Source organism: Gavialis gangeticus, unplaced genomic scaffold (genome assembly GCF_001723915.1).
Source record: "Gavialis gangeticus isolate Ggan-Ray unplaced genomic scaffold, GavGan_comp1, whole genome shotgun sequence".
Taxonomy (NCBI): domain Eukaryota; kingdom Metazoa; phylum Chordata; order Crocodylia; family Gavialidae; genus Gavialis; species Gavialis gangeticus.
Window position 1 is genome coordinate 8,114,994 of NW_017729030.1, and position 17,776 is coordinate 8,132,769.

A 17,776-nucleotide genomic window follows, 5' to 3' on the forward strand; every position below is an offset into this window, starting at 1 on the left:
TCACCTTCAAACTTGAATATCTGAAGTTAAACTAAGGATTCCATACTGAGTCATCAAAATAAGTGATCTGATTTTCAGAAGCGCTGAACACCCTGCAGCTTCCGCTAGCTCCCTAATGGAGACTTGGTCTCAGCACTTTAGTTTAGCCATATGATCCTGGTTTTGTTTCAACTGCTGTTAATTGCCCTGAGTCAAAATGGCTTGGCACATGATTCCAAGCATGGTGCTCCTCAGAGGTTGATATAGTTGGAGAAATTCTATCAATGTCAAGTATCCTTGTTGTTCAAAATGCCAAATGTGTTTCTAAAGGTTTGGAGCCTGCCCAAATCCTCCATTTCAACACTGTGCTACTCAGTCCATTTGAGGCGCACAGGTGTCATTTGGCTATCGGAAAAACCAGTACTCTGATTTCCAGGGGTCATTAGGAAACACCTGTTCTGGAATATTCTTAACGTTTTCAATATGTCTGTGTAGGGGTTAAATCCTTATTATGGGCACAGTTTACAGCCCTGCAGATTTTTAAAGTTCCTGGACACTTCCCATTAAGAGACTCTGCTGTTAGTTGCTTATAACTTTGCCAAACTTTAACAGTTTGGGAACAGGTAATTTTATTGCTGGCATTTCCTAAATTCTGAGAGCTTGGCTTTGCAATTGTAATATACTTTTAACATAATTTTTTGTGTGTAATTACGTTATTTAAAATTAATCCCACGCTATAATTTTAGCTTAATATTGTTTTATTGAGAAACCCAAAATATGGGATTCTTTACTTAAATATATAACTCAGAATAATCAATATGCTTCAGGTGAACTCTTCTACTTTTGTACTAGGCACAAATGGCTGATGATTCTTTTGACTGGAGCTTGTAAAACAAGCATGCTATGGAGTTTGTATAAAACTAAATCAACTCTCTGGGGAGGTTTTATATTGCTCCTCCTACCATCATCTTGAAGCCCTGCACAAAATTGTGGTATAGACAAATGTAATAATCTTCAAAAATAGGTGTAGTCCCCAACTTGCACTTAAGTCAGGGGCGGGTGAAATATGGCCCACAGACTGTATTCTAACCCACCAATTGAACCTATCTAGCTCACTGGCCACCTCCAGTAGTCTGAGGAGGGAAGGCTGTGCCACTTCATTCTGCTACAGCTGGGACTGGACCAGGCCATGCAGTGCACAGACTCCTCCAGTGCCTGCACGCACATCCATTTCCACAACCCCCACCTGGCCCAGCAGCTGGGCCTGCATGGAATGACGCGATGCAGTGTGCGAAGTAGCTGTCCTTCCTGCCCACCCACCTGCCGTGATGAGCCACTGGCATCACTAGTCCATGCTGGCCATAGTGGGAGCTTGACTCAGGGCAGCTGCCCTGACCTTCTCAGTGTGGCAGTGGCCGCAACTCGTTGCAGTAGGTAGGACAACTACTAAGTGTCCTGCGCGGGCCCAGATGCCAGCAACGATGGTGTCAGGACTGCACAGCACCAACCAGAAGCTGGGGGTAATGGATGTGGGTAAGGGGTGCAGGGTGGAGGAGTCTGCATGCTCTCTGGCCTGGCCCTGGCTGCGGCAGAACAGTGCAGGTCTCAGCCCTCCTTCCTCAGGCTCCTGGCAGCAGCCCATGGGCTGGATAGGATCAAATGGCATTTTTTTCTCCCCCTTTCCACCCCCCCGGCCCTCAACAGTTCACCAAAACTCCTTAAGTGGCCCTCCAACCATAATTGCCCACCCCTGACTTAAGTCCTTCATTGAATCTGGAATTTTACAGAAAACCTTTTAATGGTCAGCCTTAAACTTCAATTTTTATCCAAATGTGATTTGAATACCCTGTTTCCTAATCTCCCTATCTCTGAGATAGAGTAGGCTTCAGTGATCTATTTGGTTGCTTCCCAAAGATTTGTTATACATGCTGTTGAGTGTTTTTTTTTTTTTCTTTTAATGGGTTTAATCTGTATTATTTTTCAACAGACAAACATACAGCACAAGATGTGCATAGCAAATACTTGGCATATAAATTATAAAGCACATTATAATAGCTTTAGATTTATTTAAAGTCTAGCATAATTATTCAATAAAAACTAGAAATTGTCTTAAAACACACCTTTTTTATAAAGGTAAACCAAATAGGTTGAATTTCATGGTCAGATTGGCATTTATTAAAGTTATTTTCCTATTTGATTTAAACTAAATTATTCATTTAGAAATTCATTGTTTTTCTGTGTGTTTGTGGAATATGGAAGTGTTTTAATTTTGAGAGACAAGGCAGACAGTAAATCCATTTTAATTTTTTTTTTTAGGAATCCATCTCCACTTGGGGCATGGTGGCAGTGTGTCTAAGGCATCTCTTTATAGCTTTGGAGATATAAGTTTTAGTCCTGCTCTGGACTTGCACTAAAGGGCATGCCCATTTGACCCATCTGTAAATGGGTATCTAGTCAGAAGTGGCCAGACTTGAATGTCATCCACATATGCTTGCTACAGAAACTGGCATAAGCCACGCTAGCCTGATGAGTTTTATAGGATTGAGTGATTAATCATGCACATCCTATCTTTAATCATATGAGTAGTCTCATTAAGTGATTGCTGATGTATCTGTTAGTCATGCATTTTAAATATTTTCTTGAATGAAGGCCCAGTGCATATTATTAACTATGTATCATGTCACGTGGTATAGCTACTGTATTTGCCATTTAGTAATGTTCAGGCAGAGTTTTACTGACATTTAAGAGTAAGCTGAAGGAACATTTGTTTCAGATGCTCTGCTGAACCTGGTTGGACAACAAAATGCACGTCATGGTGTAATCAAAGTGTTCAATGCATTGCAAGAAACAAAGGCCAACAAGCATCTACTGTATGTAAGTGAATGGAAAATTACCTGTAACAGTTATCATTCTAATCTCTGAATCTTAATGTGCTCAGGATTAGAACCAGGTGTGCTCAGATTTACACCTACAAACAAGCCATTTTCTTGCAGGCTTAGTGTTGATTCCCAAACTAGGGAGGACCGCCAAGTTGGTCATGAGATTGAGTGGGGATTGTGAGCTTGCCAGAAAATCAGTTGTTCATGCTAGTGTTTGGAGCCACAGCCTGACATACAGGTGAGGCTTGCAACTTGTGTAAGCTTACTTGTGTGTAGGTGTATTTGGAAACGACTGCTTTAGAACAGGGGTTGGTAACATTTTGTAGCAGGGCTGCTTTAATAGAGCTTAGCTCCAAGTGCAGGCCACTTTTAACCTAGCTCGTACTGCTGCCAGTTGCTGCTTCCCATTCCTGCAGTGCCACAGTCCTTTTACCCCACCACCCAGCCACCACATGGGTTACATCCCCCTGGACCACCCCCCCCCCCTGGTTTTGCAGGCCAGATAACTTGGCTCCATGGGCCAGATGCCATTTTTCTCCCATTAAAGGGAAGCTGTGAAATTCTTTATTTATCATGTCATTTTGACTTCCTAATTTTACACATTGAAAAGGTGTTTTAATAAACTTCCTCTTGAAACAGAAATCCAACATAATGCTACTTTCTTGTTTGAGATGGCACTTTTAAATACAGCAGACCAGGTTATCTGGTGGTGTTAAGTGATGTCACTTTGGTTTCAACAGAATTGCACTGAAATACATTACCTGGTGATTTGGTACCTGATCCCAGCACTCTCTGACCATTCCTTTCCTCAATTTGTAGAGGCCAACCTTTCTGATAGGCATGCCACAGATTAGTCCTGTACCCTCCCTGAGTGCCACTCCAATCCCCTTCCCCTGCCTGATCTGCTGTTCTGCTTCCTGACCTGAGTTCCCTGCCCCATTTGCCACAGTGTGCCTGTCCACTCCTTCTGTGCACCTGCTGTGCACCACACATGGAGGGTGCCTGTGCTACTTGTGGCATGTGTAGCATAGGTTGGCCACCCCTGCTCTAGATGATCATAACCTGATATTTTTAATGTCCTAGTTTTGAGGAATCAGTTTGAGGAATATCAAAACTAAAGGGGATTCCCTGGCACACAGAAATTAATTGTAGTGGACTAAAGAATGGAATAACTGAATGTAGGTAGATCTTATTATCTGTGATGCTCTGAGTACCTCACAAAAGAAGCAAAAATTCTCATTTGTTGTCTGTATTCATTTGAATGTATATATATTTTTTACTTCTCTTCAGGTCCTGCTGGAACTGCTGCTAAACGAACTGTGTCCTGAGCTAAAAGATCACTTAGAGCAGCTTAAAGTGGCCTAGGTTTGAATCTGCACAAGTGGACCACAAAATAAATGTCTATGTGTAATAATAGACATGAAACTTATTTTCCTCTTTTCCAGAGGACCAACTGAGGACTATTGATTATTTTTAGGGTTTTTTTCTCTAGGTTTATGTGAAGTAAACAGATTTGAAAAGATCTGATGCTGTAGTAGGGTAGAAAAACAATGCTGTATAGTTGCCAGTTTTTATTTAAATTGTTATATTTGATTACTTTTTTGTTTAAAATACAGATTGAAATGTAAATGTTAACATAAGCTATACAAATCTAGGAAATATTTTAAACATTTATGAAAAAAGTTTTGCTTAATTAGTGGTAAACCAATGAATGTTGTACAGTTAATTTCCTCATTGAGGATTTGAACATTCCTTTATTTTTGTGCATTGAAGAGCCTTGTTGTGCAATACTGTATGTAAAGTTATTGTGAAAATTTTATCTATTTTATTTTTACCAAAGATTTCCCATAGTTTAAAGCATTTGTAAGCAATAAATAATGAAATGGGATTGCAGTACGTGATGTTAGGCTGTACTAGTAGCTAGTGAAGAGACAGGACATTGACTAGTCTTACAAGGAATATTTACATTGCACTGAAGTCTGTGTCTAGCACGCATAACAAATTGGGGCATCACTCTAATGCATTTGGTTTGCTCAGAGATTGGTGATTATAAATTGCTCATTTCCTTGTTTATTTGATACTCAATTAAACCACTTTAACTGCACTCTGATATCACTCAGGGCTGCTTCACTTGAATGTCCCCCTTTCAAGTAACCTTTAAATCTGTCTCTGATTTCATACAAAGGAAGGGAAACAAATGCATCTTTACATAGCACTTTTTCATTTTTGTAAGAAAGTGAAATTATGGTGTCAGTAAACATATGAATAATTAAATGCCATCAAAAGTTGGTAGGTGACATTTATTTTTTCTTTTAAACTAAACCAATACAGTTTTGCTCCCTGAAAAACCACTTCACTTCAGTTTGGCAATACTTAGGTTCTGTAGACAAGATCTATAGACAACATAATTTTTTTATTTATCACAGCAAGAATTCCTTTACACTACAGCCTTGAATTTCTCATTTGACAGCACAGTCCTAAAAGGCTAGTTGAATTCTTTTAGAGATGAAAAGTTGCAACAAAATTGTTCAAAAAGTTTTTTTGCTGTAGAAATCAATGAGACTTGTTGGTTGATAGTATCTGAAGACACAGAGGGGGAAAAAGTATCTCATGCTAGGAGACTGAGTATAATTCTGCTCCTTAGCTATGTATTCAACCTATTCTCTCTTGGGCCAAGAGCTTGATGATATGTCAGTAAGAAAAACTGAACTTGCAGCATGGATAAGAATTAAGGAATTATGGTGCAGGAATCTGTACACTAGCATAGAGGGGTTTTTTTTCTATAATTAATTTCTATAAATTGGATTTTCCGTTACCAAAGGCTACCATGATTTAAACTGTAAGCAAAGCATCTGCCACGCATGCCAGTTCCCAACCCTGTACAGCTACCACCTAACTGTAATCTGCTAGGAAGTTTGGCTGCATTTCAGAGGCACAGACCGCATGCATATGTTCAAATGATCTGGGAAAATTCTCCCAGGTTTGTATTCCTCACAAAAAACTTACCCAGAGACCTATGACCAGATGCTCGAATGCCAAGCCACGGTGCAGGCAAGGAGCCTGTGTGTACGCATCTGAGCATGCTCTGCAGGCAGCCCAATCTGTCTGGTGACAGAGAGCTGTGCACAGGACAGCCCTGATTGGCTGAGCCAGACTGCCTTGCAGGCTGTCTTCCTGCAATGCAATGAGGGGGTTATGAAGGGGCTCCCTGCTCAACTGGAGCAGTAGAGTCCAAGCCATGTAACACACTGTATCTCTGGACCTGTAGGGGAGGCTGGGAGCAAAGCACACTGGGATGCTGGAAGACTGCTGCAGCTTCTCTCAGAAGATACATTTGCAGAAGTTTGCTCTCTCAGGAGAAAATCTCTTGGGAGCCACTTCATTCTGGTTGTTTCAGGGTAATTTCTTCTCTGGAAGCAGCCATTTTTGCTCTGGAACAGAAATCCTGAATATCTGAACACTACTCGTGGCTTCTAAGTAGAAAGCAGTGACTCTCCCAGGAGAAACTGAAGGCCTAGATGTGGTAAAGTACCTAGCAAAAAGATGAGTGGAAAGGAAAGCATGCATCTTCAATTATTGATTACTAGTCAATACTGGATTTAAAAATATGATTATGGCTTGTGAACAGACTATGAGAAAAGGGGACCTTTTATTTAAGTGCAAGTATTCAGACAGTTCAAGATTTTGCTGATGCTGCATTTTTAGAATTTGTAAGTAAATGAACCTGCCATTTACAGTTACTCTAAGTTGACTGTAGTTGGCCTTGAGGACTATGCACAGCAGTTTTAATTTAGGAAACGCTGGCAAGCTGTGTCAGCAAAATATCTAGAGCATATAGTAAACTTTCTTACAATGAAATAAAAGAATAATTTTCCTCAACTAAGCTAAGTTAGAGCTGTTGAAAAACAAATCAACGTCAGCAAAATGTACTTCGTTCTAAGCACCAAACACTGTGCACAATTATCATGATTTCAGATGGGTAAGAAACAAAGAAACAGTTGATTATCCACCGGCTGCTGAAGACTGAAGATGGCTTACTACCTGAAATTTTACACAACATTGGAAGCAACTGGATTGGAATTTGCTTAAAAATGAAATATTTTAAATTTTTCCATGATTAGCTGCCAATTCAAGGTCAGAAACTGTATCAGGATCCAGAAGGCATGCCTTTGAAAACAAAGAAAAGGGAGTTTTATTTTAAAGCCAAATCATGAAATGAGTTTGTACAGTACATTGACTAATCTACACTATAAACATTATTTGTCTGAGATGATCAACTTCCTAAAATATTAAAACCAACTCAATAAAAGATAAATCCCTTCTTCTAATTCTACCTAAGAAAATTTCAGCTGCTTTGCTCTGTGAAATCAGCACACTCAAGATGTAGACTGGACAAAAGCTGATTCCCCTCAATCACTTGTAAGTATGGCGTGTCCTGGCACCTAAATCAAGAAACCAAATCTGTTTACAGGTGACTTTAAAAAGTGGGATCAGTTTCCATCAGCTGTAGAATCTGTTCTTGGATCCCTGTCTTCTAATATCTCCTTATAAAACCACATGGACCAAATTCAGTATCATTATATAATCTGTTCCTGTTAGGCAGATATCATCTGAAGTGTGCAAATTAGGATTTATACATTTTCCCTTTATTTCTGGCCAATTGTTCAATTAAATGACAAAATTACTTTCTAAACAGAGTAAAAAATAAATAGATACTCTTGATCACTGTTCTTTGGGACAAGAGGACTGGCAATGGGAAACCAAGCCTTTTCACTTCTACGTCACTGACTCAAATATACTGCAGGCCAGCAATGACAGAGTTGTATTTTTCTGATAGCTCTTTAGTGTCAAACAAGGTGATAGTTCTGCATCTAGGGAATAGGTGCTCACCTCCAAAATGCACCTTTTCATTTGGCACGCTTGTTGTTGGCAATCTCAGAGGGGAGCACACATACCGAATTTGCAAAGGGTCTGAAATATGTTTTGCTATGAGTAGTTATTCTAAAGTAGGTGAGGAAATAATGGGTGTTTGTGGAAACTCCACCGATGTCTTTGAGCAATGGATGGCGCTGCTTTAAAACTAATGTCTACCACTTTTGACTTCAAAAGTTTTAGAAAATCAGCTTTTCTTTGGGATTTTTTTTAATGACAGTGCTTTTCACTCTTTAAAGAAAAGCAGTTTTTATCTAGGAACTATGATCATTCCTTTACAGGAGCCTTTGACTAAACTCTGTCCCAAGAGCTGAGTTTCTGTCAGTGGTATTCCACAGAAAACAAATGAAAAAAACCAAGCCAGGATTATTTCAAAAGAAATCAGGGAGAAATATTATTTTAATCATTTTACAAATTTGTCATGCAAGTTTATCAACCCAATCTTAAATCATACACCTTTGCTGTAGTGATTACAATAAGACTTTACTTGTTTATCAAAACAAATTACGTAAGTGGGTTAGCAGTAGGGGTGTGCAAATTGGGCTGTATTGGATTTGGACTTGGCCCAGATTGGGGACAGTGATTTGATTTGTTGATTTGGATCATGGGCGACTGGTGCCACCGTAGTCAGGGTGGGTACATGCCCCCACAGTGGCCAGTCAGCGACTGGGGGGGAGTCCGCCCCCCACAGCAAAACTCACTGACTGGGAAATGGCCGCAGCACTCCTGGAAGTGGCAGCGCTACATCCGGTGCTCCCACTCCTCAGCTGGCGCTCATAGGGTGGGCGCCGGCACTCCTGCCTGCCCCTTCTGCCCATCGCTTAAGTGGGGAGCGCAGCCTGTGAGGGGGTACACTGGCATGTACACCCCCATACAGCCCCTATACATCACCACTGATTCAGATCACTGTCCTGATTCGATTCGGCCGAATCCGAATCTGAAGATTCAATGTTGATTCGGAGAATCTGTGATTTGGCCATAGACACAGCTTTAAATGTTTTTTCTACATATCTCGAGGTACCAGGCGCGGTTTGTGAATGCTGTGATGCTGGGGTGGATGGAGGGTCCCACAGGAGCATGGGGGGCCCCCCATGCACTTGGCAGTGAACCTGGAAGTGGACCAGAAGTACTACTGGTCCACTTCTGGGTCCCTGCCGAGAGTGCTAGGGACCCCCCACACCCTTCCGGTTCAGTGATCAGCCGTGGGGGGACCCTGGGTTGCCCCCTTAGACCTAGGAGTCACCGGGCCAGGGGAGGACGGGGGGGTACCCCCCGTGTGCTCCCCGGTGGACCCAGAAGTGGACTGGAAGTACTTCTAGTCCACTTCTGGGTCTGCTGCCGAGTGCACTGGGGACCCCCTGCGCTCCTGTGGGACCCTCCATCCACCACAGCATCTCAGCATTCACAAGCCGCCTGGTACCTTGAGGTATGTGGAAAAAAATGTTTAAAGCTGTTTGTCCAAATCGTTGGATCTCTCTGAATTGATTTGGAGGGTTCCGATTTGATTCAGATACATTAAAGGGTCTCCTGATTTGGAGATTCAGCCACTGAATCAGGCCAAATCTCTGTTGAATCAAATCAGCGACTGAAGCTTTGCACAGCCCTAGTAAGCAGGAACTTGAGATACTGTTTATAGTAGTTTAGAGAGGGTTTTCATTGAGTCTGGGTTTTTTTTTTTTTTAGAACACAGAATATTTTCATAAATATTGTTGGAGCCCTTAATGTAACCAACACAGCAGGTTCTTAAGAATTCAAATGTGAGGTTTCACTCAGATGATCTTATGCTCTAGAAATAAGTTTGTAGGGCCTCCCAAGCTTACCCTAGAATAATATTTTTTAGCTGCAGCTTGATCTTGTTGCATGCCTAGGCCATACTGGAGACATCTAGCAAAGTAGAAAGTAGCCATAGCAACGCCTTTGGCTATGTATACAGGAAGGCAATCTGTTATCTTTGCTAACAGATCGATGTTATCGTTTTCTGCAACCCTGTTATGGAAATTATAACATAAGGTTAAAGGTGGGTATTTCGTACATCCATAGAAATCAGCTATATGAACAGTAAAGGATGTGTTGACACAAAGTACATGCATTGATCAACGTCACTAGTTGGGTACTCTGTGGACAGTGCTGTGGACTTGCATCCTTTCCTGTGACAATACTGGAAACCAGAATAGGGTGAAATTTACCCACAGACTTCAGCATACTGAACAAAGATATTCTATTATGATAAATTTTATAATTATTTAAAAACATGATCAGAATACTTAAATATTGAACAAATATCCAATTACTTTGGGTCACTTTCACCATAATTGTGCTAACTGCAAGACAGCATTTTTTTCCATGCTTATCATACATTTCCATTCAAATGCTGTTAGTTTATTGAAATTCAGATATTTGAATGAACAGCAATGCTTTTCATTTTTGTAAGAGTTTTAAGTCCATAACAAGTTATTATTAAACCCCAATTATTTGAAAGTCTAGGGGGGAATATCTGAAAATTTTATGTAGAGGACTTGTGGCCATTTCACAGATTCCATAGACATTAGGGCTGGAAGGGACCTTGGAAGATTGAGTCCAGCCCCCCACCTGAAGGGCAGGAAGTCAGCTGGGGTCACAGGATGCCAGCAAGATAATCATCCAATTTACTCCTGAAGGTGTTCAATGTAGGTGCTTGAACCACCTCCGATGGCAGGCTGTTCCAGATCTTGGGGGCTCAGACAGTGAAGAAATTCTTCCTTACGTCCAGCCTGAAAAAGTCTTGCAGCAGTTTATAACCATTTACCTCATCATCCCTTGGGGCGCTCTGGTGAACAAACGTTCCCCCAGATACTGGTGGTCACCCCTGATAAACTTATAGGTGGCCATCAGATCACCCCTGAGCCTGCACTTTTCCAGGCTAAAGAGCACTCTATGGGCTTCTCCAAGGAATACTGGCAGTGTTTACTGAAGTTCAGTTATGCATGGTTTGCTAGTGCATTTTAAAGGGACCATAATAATTTGAACTTTTTAAAAAATATAGTTTTTTGAAATCTCAAACTTCTGATACAAGCTTTCTGAATACCATGGCCCACAATACCTCTATGTATTTAAATCATTTTTTGGTTACTGTATTTTTAAAGCTCTGATGCTGATGAAGGTTTTTTGAATAGTAACACATTGAACACAACTCTTTTCTTCCTTCATTGTATGCATATTTGCCTGCTACCTCTTCAATTTCAGGATTGCAGTTACGGGTAACACCCCTTTTGAGGGGCCTAGGAAGGAGCATGAACATCATCTTACCCAGGGTATGACAGTGATGTCAAACTGTAAGTCTGGAAGTGCAGCTGAACATTACCAAGAGTGAACCAGCTATCTGTAATATGCTGTAATATGCATCAAATGCATGAAGTGAATAGATTGAAATGAGAAAATGCAAAACCACTTTTTATCTGCTATCGAGAATTCCATGTTTTTCCTTCACTGAATTAGATATCAATTGTGTCTTTAAACCAGAGAAACTGGTTTCACAATTAAGTGCACATAGCTTAAGGCATAGTCAAAGAACACTTGTTGATAAATTTGATTGTCTGGAGCATAGCTCTGCATGTTAGTGCTGGCTAACTAAATCACTTACATGTGTCAATGGTAATGCTTTTCCACCCTAATACCACCATCTTTAGAAAATACCAATAGCACAGTCCAAAAAAGTGGTGACTGATTAAAACTCAGATGAAGTAACAACAATTTGTTCCATGCCTCTTTATACTTAACATCTCCTGAAAAGAGAAACAAAAGCACATATTTTGCCTTCTTTTTCAAAGCATAATAGGATGTGGATGAAACTAATAAAGAGAAAGATGCTTTAAATCATCATAAGCAAGTAAAATATTATGTAAGTCATAGAATTATAAAGAAATAGGTGTGGCAGAGACCTCTATAGGTTATCGAGTCCAATTCCCAAGGTCACTAAGAGTATCTTGCTGAAGAAGGTACCATGGTGATAGGGTTAAATTACATAAAAAAGCAAGACATAATTATTAACCATGTTTTCCATGACTCAAGGCTACAAAGTGTCCAACTCAAATTTCAAACGGCCTAGTTCTGACCATTAGTAGGCCACCTCACCATGTCATGGCCACAAATACGATTGAAAATACAAGTGTGCTCCTATTTTGGTGACATGCAAGAATGCAAGGAAGTAATTTGGCATATTTCTTAAATAAATGCTCCAGATTTGCAGGCAATTTGTCCGTGCTATGTTGGGAGCTGAAAAGTAGCAGGTCTTCATGTAAGAAGTGCTGCAAAGTGGCATATAGGTAGGTAGAAAGGCACAGCAATGTGAGCAAAAAGATACTGTTGTTTGATATGACAGTTGTTTGAGCTGTGGACAGACTTCAGGCCCAAGGACAACTACGATATCAATATGATGGGGCTGCTTTAAGCACATTGACAGTACAGTTGACTGTAGAAATTGTCGCTTCTAACTGTGATAGTTTTGCTGCTGCTTGGTGCAAATGTGACTACTATTGACAAGGGACACTCTTATTTGTCAGAATAATTTGTCATACCAGAGCATTTAGAGGACAGTAACCCAAGTTGATACGGCTGCTTGATTCATACTGTGAATGGCTAGTGCTCTATGAGGGGAAAAAACAGAAGTCCAGCCTGAAGCAAGAAGCATTATTTTTAGGTCCAAATGTGGAAATTCGTCTGACTAAACATCTCAGTTCTGGGATGGTCAGAAATGAATCTGAGCTCCAATTTTTTTGATAATCTCCGACACACTTAGGTAATCATCCTCAGCAGCAGTGTTTCCTTCAAAGTTATATATTGTTAATGATTCTTTATACACAGTGCAGAAGAAGCATATTAACACCTGAAGGATGAGGAGCTTTGTATACAGCTTGTATACAAGGTCATTTTACCTATTTTTTTTTTCTTTTTTTGTCTTCAGAAACTGAAAGATCAGGTAGAATCTTTAGTTGGCTTTACCAGCACACACATTTCATGGTTTACACCTGGTTACCCAGCTTCTGCAGAACTGGGACCAACTTAATTTTCTCCTGTCCAGTGTCTCATTCTAGTTTTCACTAACTGTGTAAACAAACCAGCAGTCAGTCACCTCAGCCCTGGGCTCAGTTAGAAAGCATTACTGATCCTAAGCCATAGTAGTTTGTCATATGATTTACTTGTATGTTGTCAGGTTTTTATAGAGAAACCTAGTTAATTTTCTTGAATGGAGAGAACTGGAATTTACTTCAACATAATGGTGTACTATCACATAACATCATTTAGTCTTACAAATGCCAGGTTGTAAAGTGCTGGGCTCCATGCAAACTCTAAAACTGCCTATTATTGGGGAAAGTGGAAGGGATAGCATGATGCTGCTTACAAAAAAAGATGCAAGTAAAGAGAGTGAAAAGGTGTAACAGCTCTGTAGGCCAAGAAAGAAACGGAAAGCTTCTCCTAGAGGAACCTGCCAGAGGAAGAATAAAAAGCCAGTGGTGGTTCTTTCTATTTCCTTAGAAAAAATAACCCTAATGTGAAAGTGGTGATCATACTTTGTTGATGGGTAAACAGATGGCTGCCTGGTGTATCTGACAGATCTGACAGAATGGAGCCACTTGAAAATGGCTGATTGGAAATTGCAAGTGGAAAGTTGCTTGTCTCTTCTGAATAGAAACCAGAAAAATATGATTCTTCAAATGCTTCAACCCAAAAGAAAATTCCATATGAAGCTGAAAGTGGGAGAAAAGAGAGGTGGTTGTTTTATTTGTCATCTATTTATCATAATTTTTGTTCAAAATCTTCATTAATGATTTGGATGGGGGAACTTGAGTGCAGGCTTAGCAAATGACATCAAGTTGGGTGGAGGTTCAAACACTCTGGAGTGTTTGAACCTTCTTGGGTTAGGATCTGGAATAACCTGGATAGGCTGCAAAAATGGTCTGCAACTGATTGTATGAAATTCAACAAGGATAAATGCAAAGTCCTCCATTTGGGAAGGAATAAGTGTATGCACAAATACAAACTAGGGAGTGACTTGCTAGGTTACAGTACTACAGAGTACTGGAGACTACAGTAGAGTATAAGCTGAACATGAGCAAACAGCTTGTGTTGCAGAAAAAGGCCAAGAACATACTGGATTGTACTAAGAGGATTATCACATGCAAATCAAGGGAAGTGACTCTTCTGCCTTATTTAGCACTGGCGAGACCTCACCTGGAATAGTGTGTCCAGTTTTGGGCCCCGCACTTTAAGAAGGATGTGGATAGATCAGAAAGAGTCCAGCGGAAAGCAACAAAAATAAGTAGAGGCCTGGGAAGCAAAACTTATAAGCAAAGGCTTAAAGAACTATGGTTATTTATTTGAGAAGAGAAGACTATGGGGGGATTTGATAACAGTCTTTAAATACCTAAAGGGTGATTATAGAGAGCATGGAGATGGGCTTTTCTCTGTGGCCCTAGAGAACAGGACAAGAAGCAAAGGCCTCTAACTGCATCAGGGGAAATTTAGTAGGAAGAACTTTCAGACTATGAAGGTGAAACAGGTTACAGAGAGAAGCTATGGACTCCATCCATGGAAATTTTCTAAAGCAGGGATACAGACACTTGGCTGAAATGCTTTAGTCAGGGATAAGCCTGCCAGGAACAGGAGGCTGGACTAGATGACTTCACGAAGTCCCTCCCAGTCCTGCTTTCCTATGATCCCTTTTCATATATGGAGTTATTTCCAGGAATATATTTATGTGTGAGTTGCATAAACCTGAATTATATTTACAAATGATTTAGAGCTGTTTTGTAATTTAGTCAATTCTTTCTTTCTCTGCTTCATTGTTCTGCTCACCTACCATATGGAGTTCTGCAAGCACACAGGCAAGACATGTAAAATGGAGGTGATACAGACTGGATATTTTTAACACTGCAGCCTGCAAAATTAACAACATACCCTGTGCCAGACGTGCCATAGAGTTTGGCTTCCCTCCCAACCACAATGTAGTTAACTTGGTGACATGGAAGATGCTTATTAACATCCAAAATTACTTTTGATATTCCATTCTTCATTTTTTTTCCCCCTGTGATTATTTTTGCTTCAAGTGGTCAGAAAGAACAGAATAGAGTTAAATGACTGAAGTCTTCATAATTATTGGTTCTTAATTTTGTTTCAGCTTTTTTGTTTACTTTCTATAGATCAAGTCTGGCAGTTATCAATTAATATCTTATATGTCTCTAGTAGGCAAGACTGACAAGTATTAAAAATTGTTAACTGAAATTAAGTTCACCTTTTGGCTGATGTGGCAGCTGTAGCATACATTTTTCTTTTGTAGTAATATTCAACAAGATGGCCTTGAGCATAGACATTGCCACGTTCTGCTGCTTCCTTCAGGCACTCCAAAGCAGCCTTTGAATTTTGATGTATGCCTTGTCCATGAAGATACATAACGCCAAGTGCACCCTGTGACTCCAGACTTCCATTGCCACAAGCTTCTGAATGCCAGAAAAATGCCTACAAGAAGTGCCACAAAGTTATTTTTAATGTAGCTGAATGAATATTTTGCACTACTGAAGTAATTTTTGGGGATAACTATGCGTTCACCAGCTGTACTTTGCACATGGGTGTCAAACAGGCCAGAGTGGACTTGCACACATCGCATGGTGCACCGGCCCCACATACAGGGCCTAGGACAGGAGTGGGCAAAATACAGCCCACAGGCTGGATGTGGCCCGCGAGACCATTCTATCTGGCCCACAGGGCACTTAAATTTTAATTTTCGAAATGTTTTTATCTGTCCTTGGTTCCTGTCAAAAATGACAGAAACCAGGTGCAGTAGGACCCAAGGGAATCCTTGGCAGGCTCCTGCAACGGCAAGGCCCACCCAGGCGCACAACAGGTGCCATATGCGTCTGGCCTAGAACTACATGGCTGCCCCAGCATGGGAAGCTTGGGGCGGGGTGGGAATGAGCTGGTGCAGAGCTCAGGGAAAAGCGGCTCCTCGCCTGCCCTGTGGCCAGCGCTCCCTGCTGCAGCTGCTTGCAGCCTGTGCAGGGCTGTCCTGAGCAGGCTGCAGCAGGGAGTGCCAGCCACGGGGTAGGTGGGAGCTGCTTTTCCCCATAGTCCACACCAGCTCCTTCCCTGCTGGCAAACGGGGTTGGGGCTGTGCGCTGCCCCCCACCTGTACCGTGGGCCTGGGGGGCACTGGGAGAGTGGGCACGGGAGCACAGGGCCCGCACCGGTGTCCCAGGGCCAGTGCCAGCAGTGCCTAGAGCAGGGTAGGAGGGGTACAGGGTCCCGGCCAGCAGGGGCTCTATGGAGCCGAGCCAGCTCCCCCCTCCCTGCTGGTGCAGCCCATCCCGGCTCCACAGACCCCTGCCAGCCTGTGCCCTGCTCTGGGCCCCATTGTTGCTGGCCCTGGGACATTGGTCCCAAGACATTGGGACATTGGTCCCAAGATGGTGACCAGGGGGCAGGGCTACCCATGTGGTCCTCAACAGCTTGCCAAAACTGGGTAAGTGGCCCTCCACCAGAAATAACTGCCTGCTCCTGGCCTAGGATATGTGCCACATGCAGTGCTCCCTGCCCCCAGATGTTCCAGGACACGCAGATGGGCACTCTCCCCATCACGTGGCCCCATCCTGGGTTGGCTAGGACAGGTGCCGTGTGCGACATGTATCCCAGAGCAACCACAACAGGTGCCATATGCCCTGGATCCAGCATTTGGCCAGGTGTGGGGGGGAGGCATTACCTTTTTCAGATCTTTTGGGTTTGTTGTAGAATAAAGCATTCCAAGGGTACTCTGAGCCTTTACACTTGCTTTTGGATTCCCATGGTCTGCAGCAATAAGCCAAAGTCTACAGAAAAAAAATAAGGGTGAAAGGGAAAGAAGGCAGGTGCAATAAATGATATCACCATTCAGTGTCTCATATAAATCATAGGAAAAATTAAATAAGGTTACCTTTCTGCCTCTTCTGCTGAATGCTTAACACCATATCCTTCAAAATATGCTCTACCAAGATTGTATGCAGCAGCATATTTTAAGTGCCTTGCTTTGGGGGAGGTAGAGTTGATGATTTTCTCCATATATTCCACTCCCTTTTCCTTTTAAAAGATTTTAATACTTTCAGAGATAAAAAAGGACAAAACTGAAAGTGTGCAGGTCTATTAAGTTACCTGTACAATACTCAAAGACCTTATAGATTAAAAAAAAAAAAAAACCTAAACGGAAAGAAGCCTGGATGCAGTCAATTAAGATGCTCTGACTCTAATTCTCTCACGTTTTCAGACACTTACCCTTCTTAAAAAGTAAAGTTTTAATTTATGCACAATTTTTGTGAGAATGTTGACCTATTTGTCTAATAAATTATTCTGAGTGGGATGTCAGTTTTATAAGGATAATAAATACTATAACTCCTTGTTCTATTTCAGTGGCTTTCAATTCTCTTTCATTTGTGAACCCCTAAAAAAATTGGAATGGAGATACAAACCTCTTTGGAAATTTTGAGTGGAGGTTACGGACCCCTCTGAATTGCAAATGTGGGCATTCACATGCTTTTGATTGATAACTCTTCTTTTGTGGACCCCTTAGACGTAGTCTGCAGATCCTCAGGGGGTCCATGGACCACATGTTCAAAAACAATGATCTAGTTTATTGCGCTTAGTGAAGGATGATGATTTCAAATTAATGCTACTGTACCGTGCAGCTCACAAATTGTTTCTCAGCTACTGCTATTAGAAGTGTACCGATACATCGGTCCAATAATCGGATCAGCACCAATATCAGGAAAACTGTTTGTATCAGAACTTGACCTCCTATGGCCGATAATATGGCCAATAAATGGCCTGTGCATGCATGCAGCCACTGTGCAGCACGTAGGTGGCGAGGAGCACAGCCCGGCAGCTTGGAGAACTGCATGCAACTGGTAAGTCTGTTGTGGTGGAAGTGGAGGAGGGGAGGGGAGGGGAGGGGCGTGGGAGGAGCAGATCAAGGCCCCCGCGGTGAGGGA

At 41.6% G+C, this 17,776-nt stretch overlaps 2 protein-coding genes across 4 annotated transcripts in view; one reads left to right on the forward strand and one right to left on the reverse strand.

The window, feature by feature from the left end:
- SNX25 (sorting nexin 25) overlaps window positions 1–4,968 on the forward strand; it is a 167,974-nt gene extending 163,006 nt beyond the window's left edge. For both annotated transcript variants that reach the window (XM_019521916.1, XM_019521917.1), the window contains 2 exons: window positions 2,753–2,853; window positions 4,149–4,968. In XM_019521916.1, coding sequence (XP_019377461.1) covers window positions 2,753–2,853; window positions 4,149–4,223 — 176 coding nt within the window. In that variant the 3' untranslated portion in view covers window positions 4,224–4,968. The remainder of the gene's footprint in view (window positions 1–2,752; window positions 2,854–4,148) is intronic.
- Window positions 4,969–5,464: 496 nt separating this feature from the next.
- The window catches only part of LRP2BP (LRP2 binding protein), a 27,583-nt gene continuing 15,271 nt past the window's right edge, over window positions 5,465–17,776 (reverse strand). Inside the window, exons 4-8 of one of the 2 annotated variants that reach the window (XM_019521918.1) lie at window positions 16,729–16,871; window positions 16,519–16,624; window positions 15,058–15,281; window positions 9,611–9,776; window positions 5,465–7,025 (exon numbers count right to left, since the gene is read on the reverse strand). In XM_019521918.1, the coding sequence (XP_019377463.1) occupies window positions 6,960–7,025; window positions 9,611–9,776; window positions 15,058–15,281; window positions 16,519–16,624; window positions 16,729–16,871 (705 nt within the window). In that variant the 3' untranslated portion in view covers window positions 5,465–6,959. The remainder of the gene's footprint in view (window positions 7,026–9,610; window positions 9,777–15,057; window positions 15,282–16,518; window positions 16,625–16,728; window positions 16,872–17,776) is intronic. The other variant, XM_019521919.1, reaches the window with a different exon arrangement.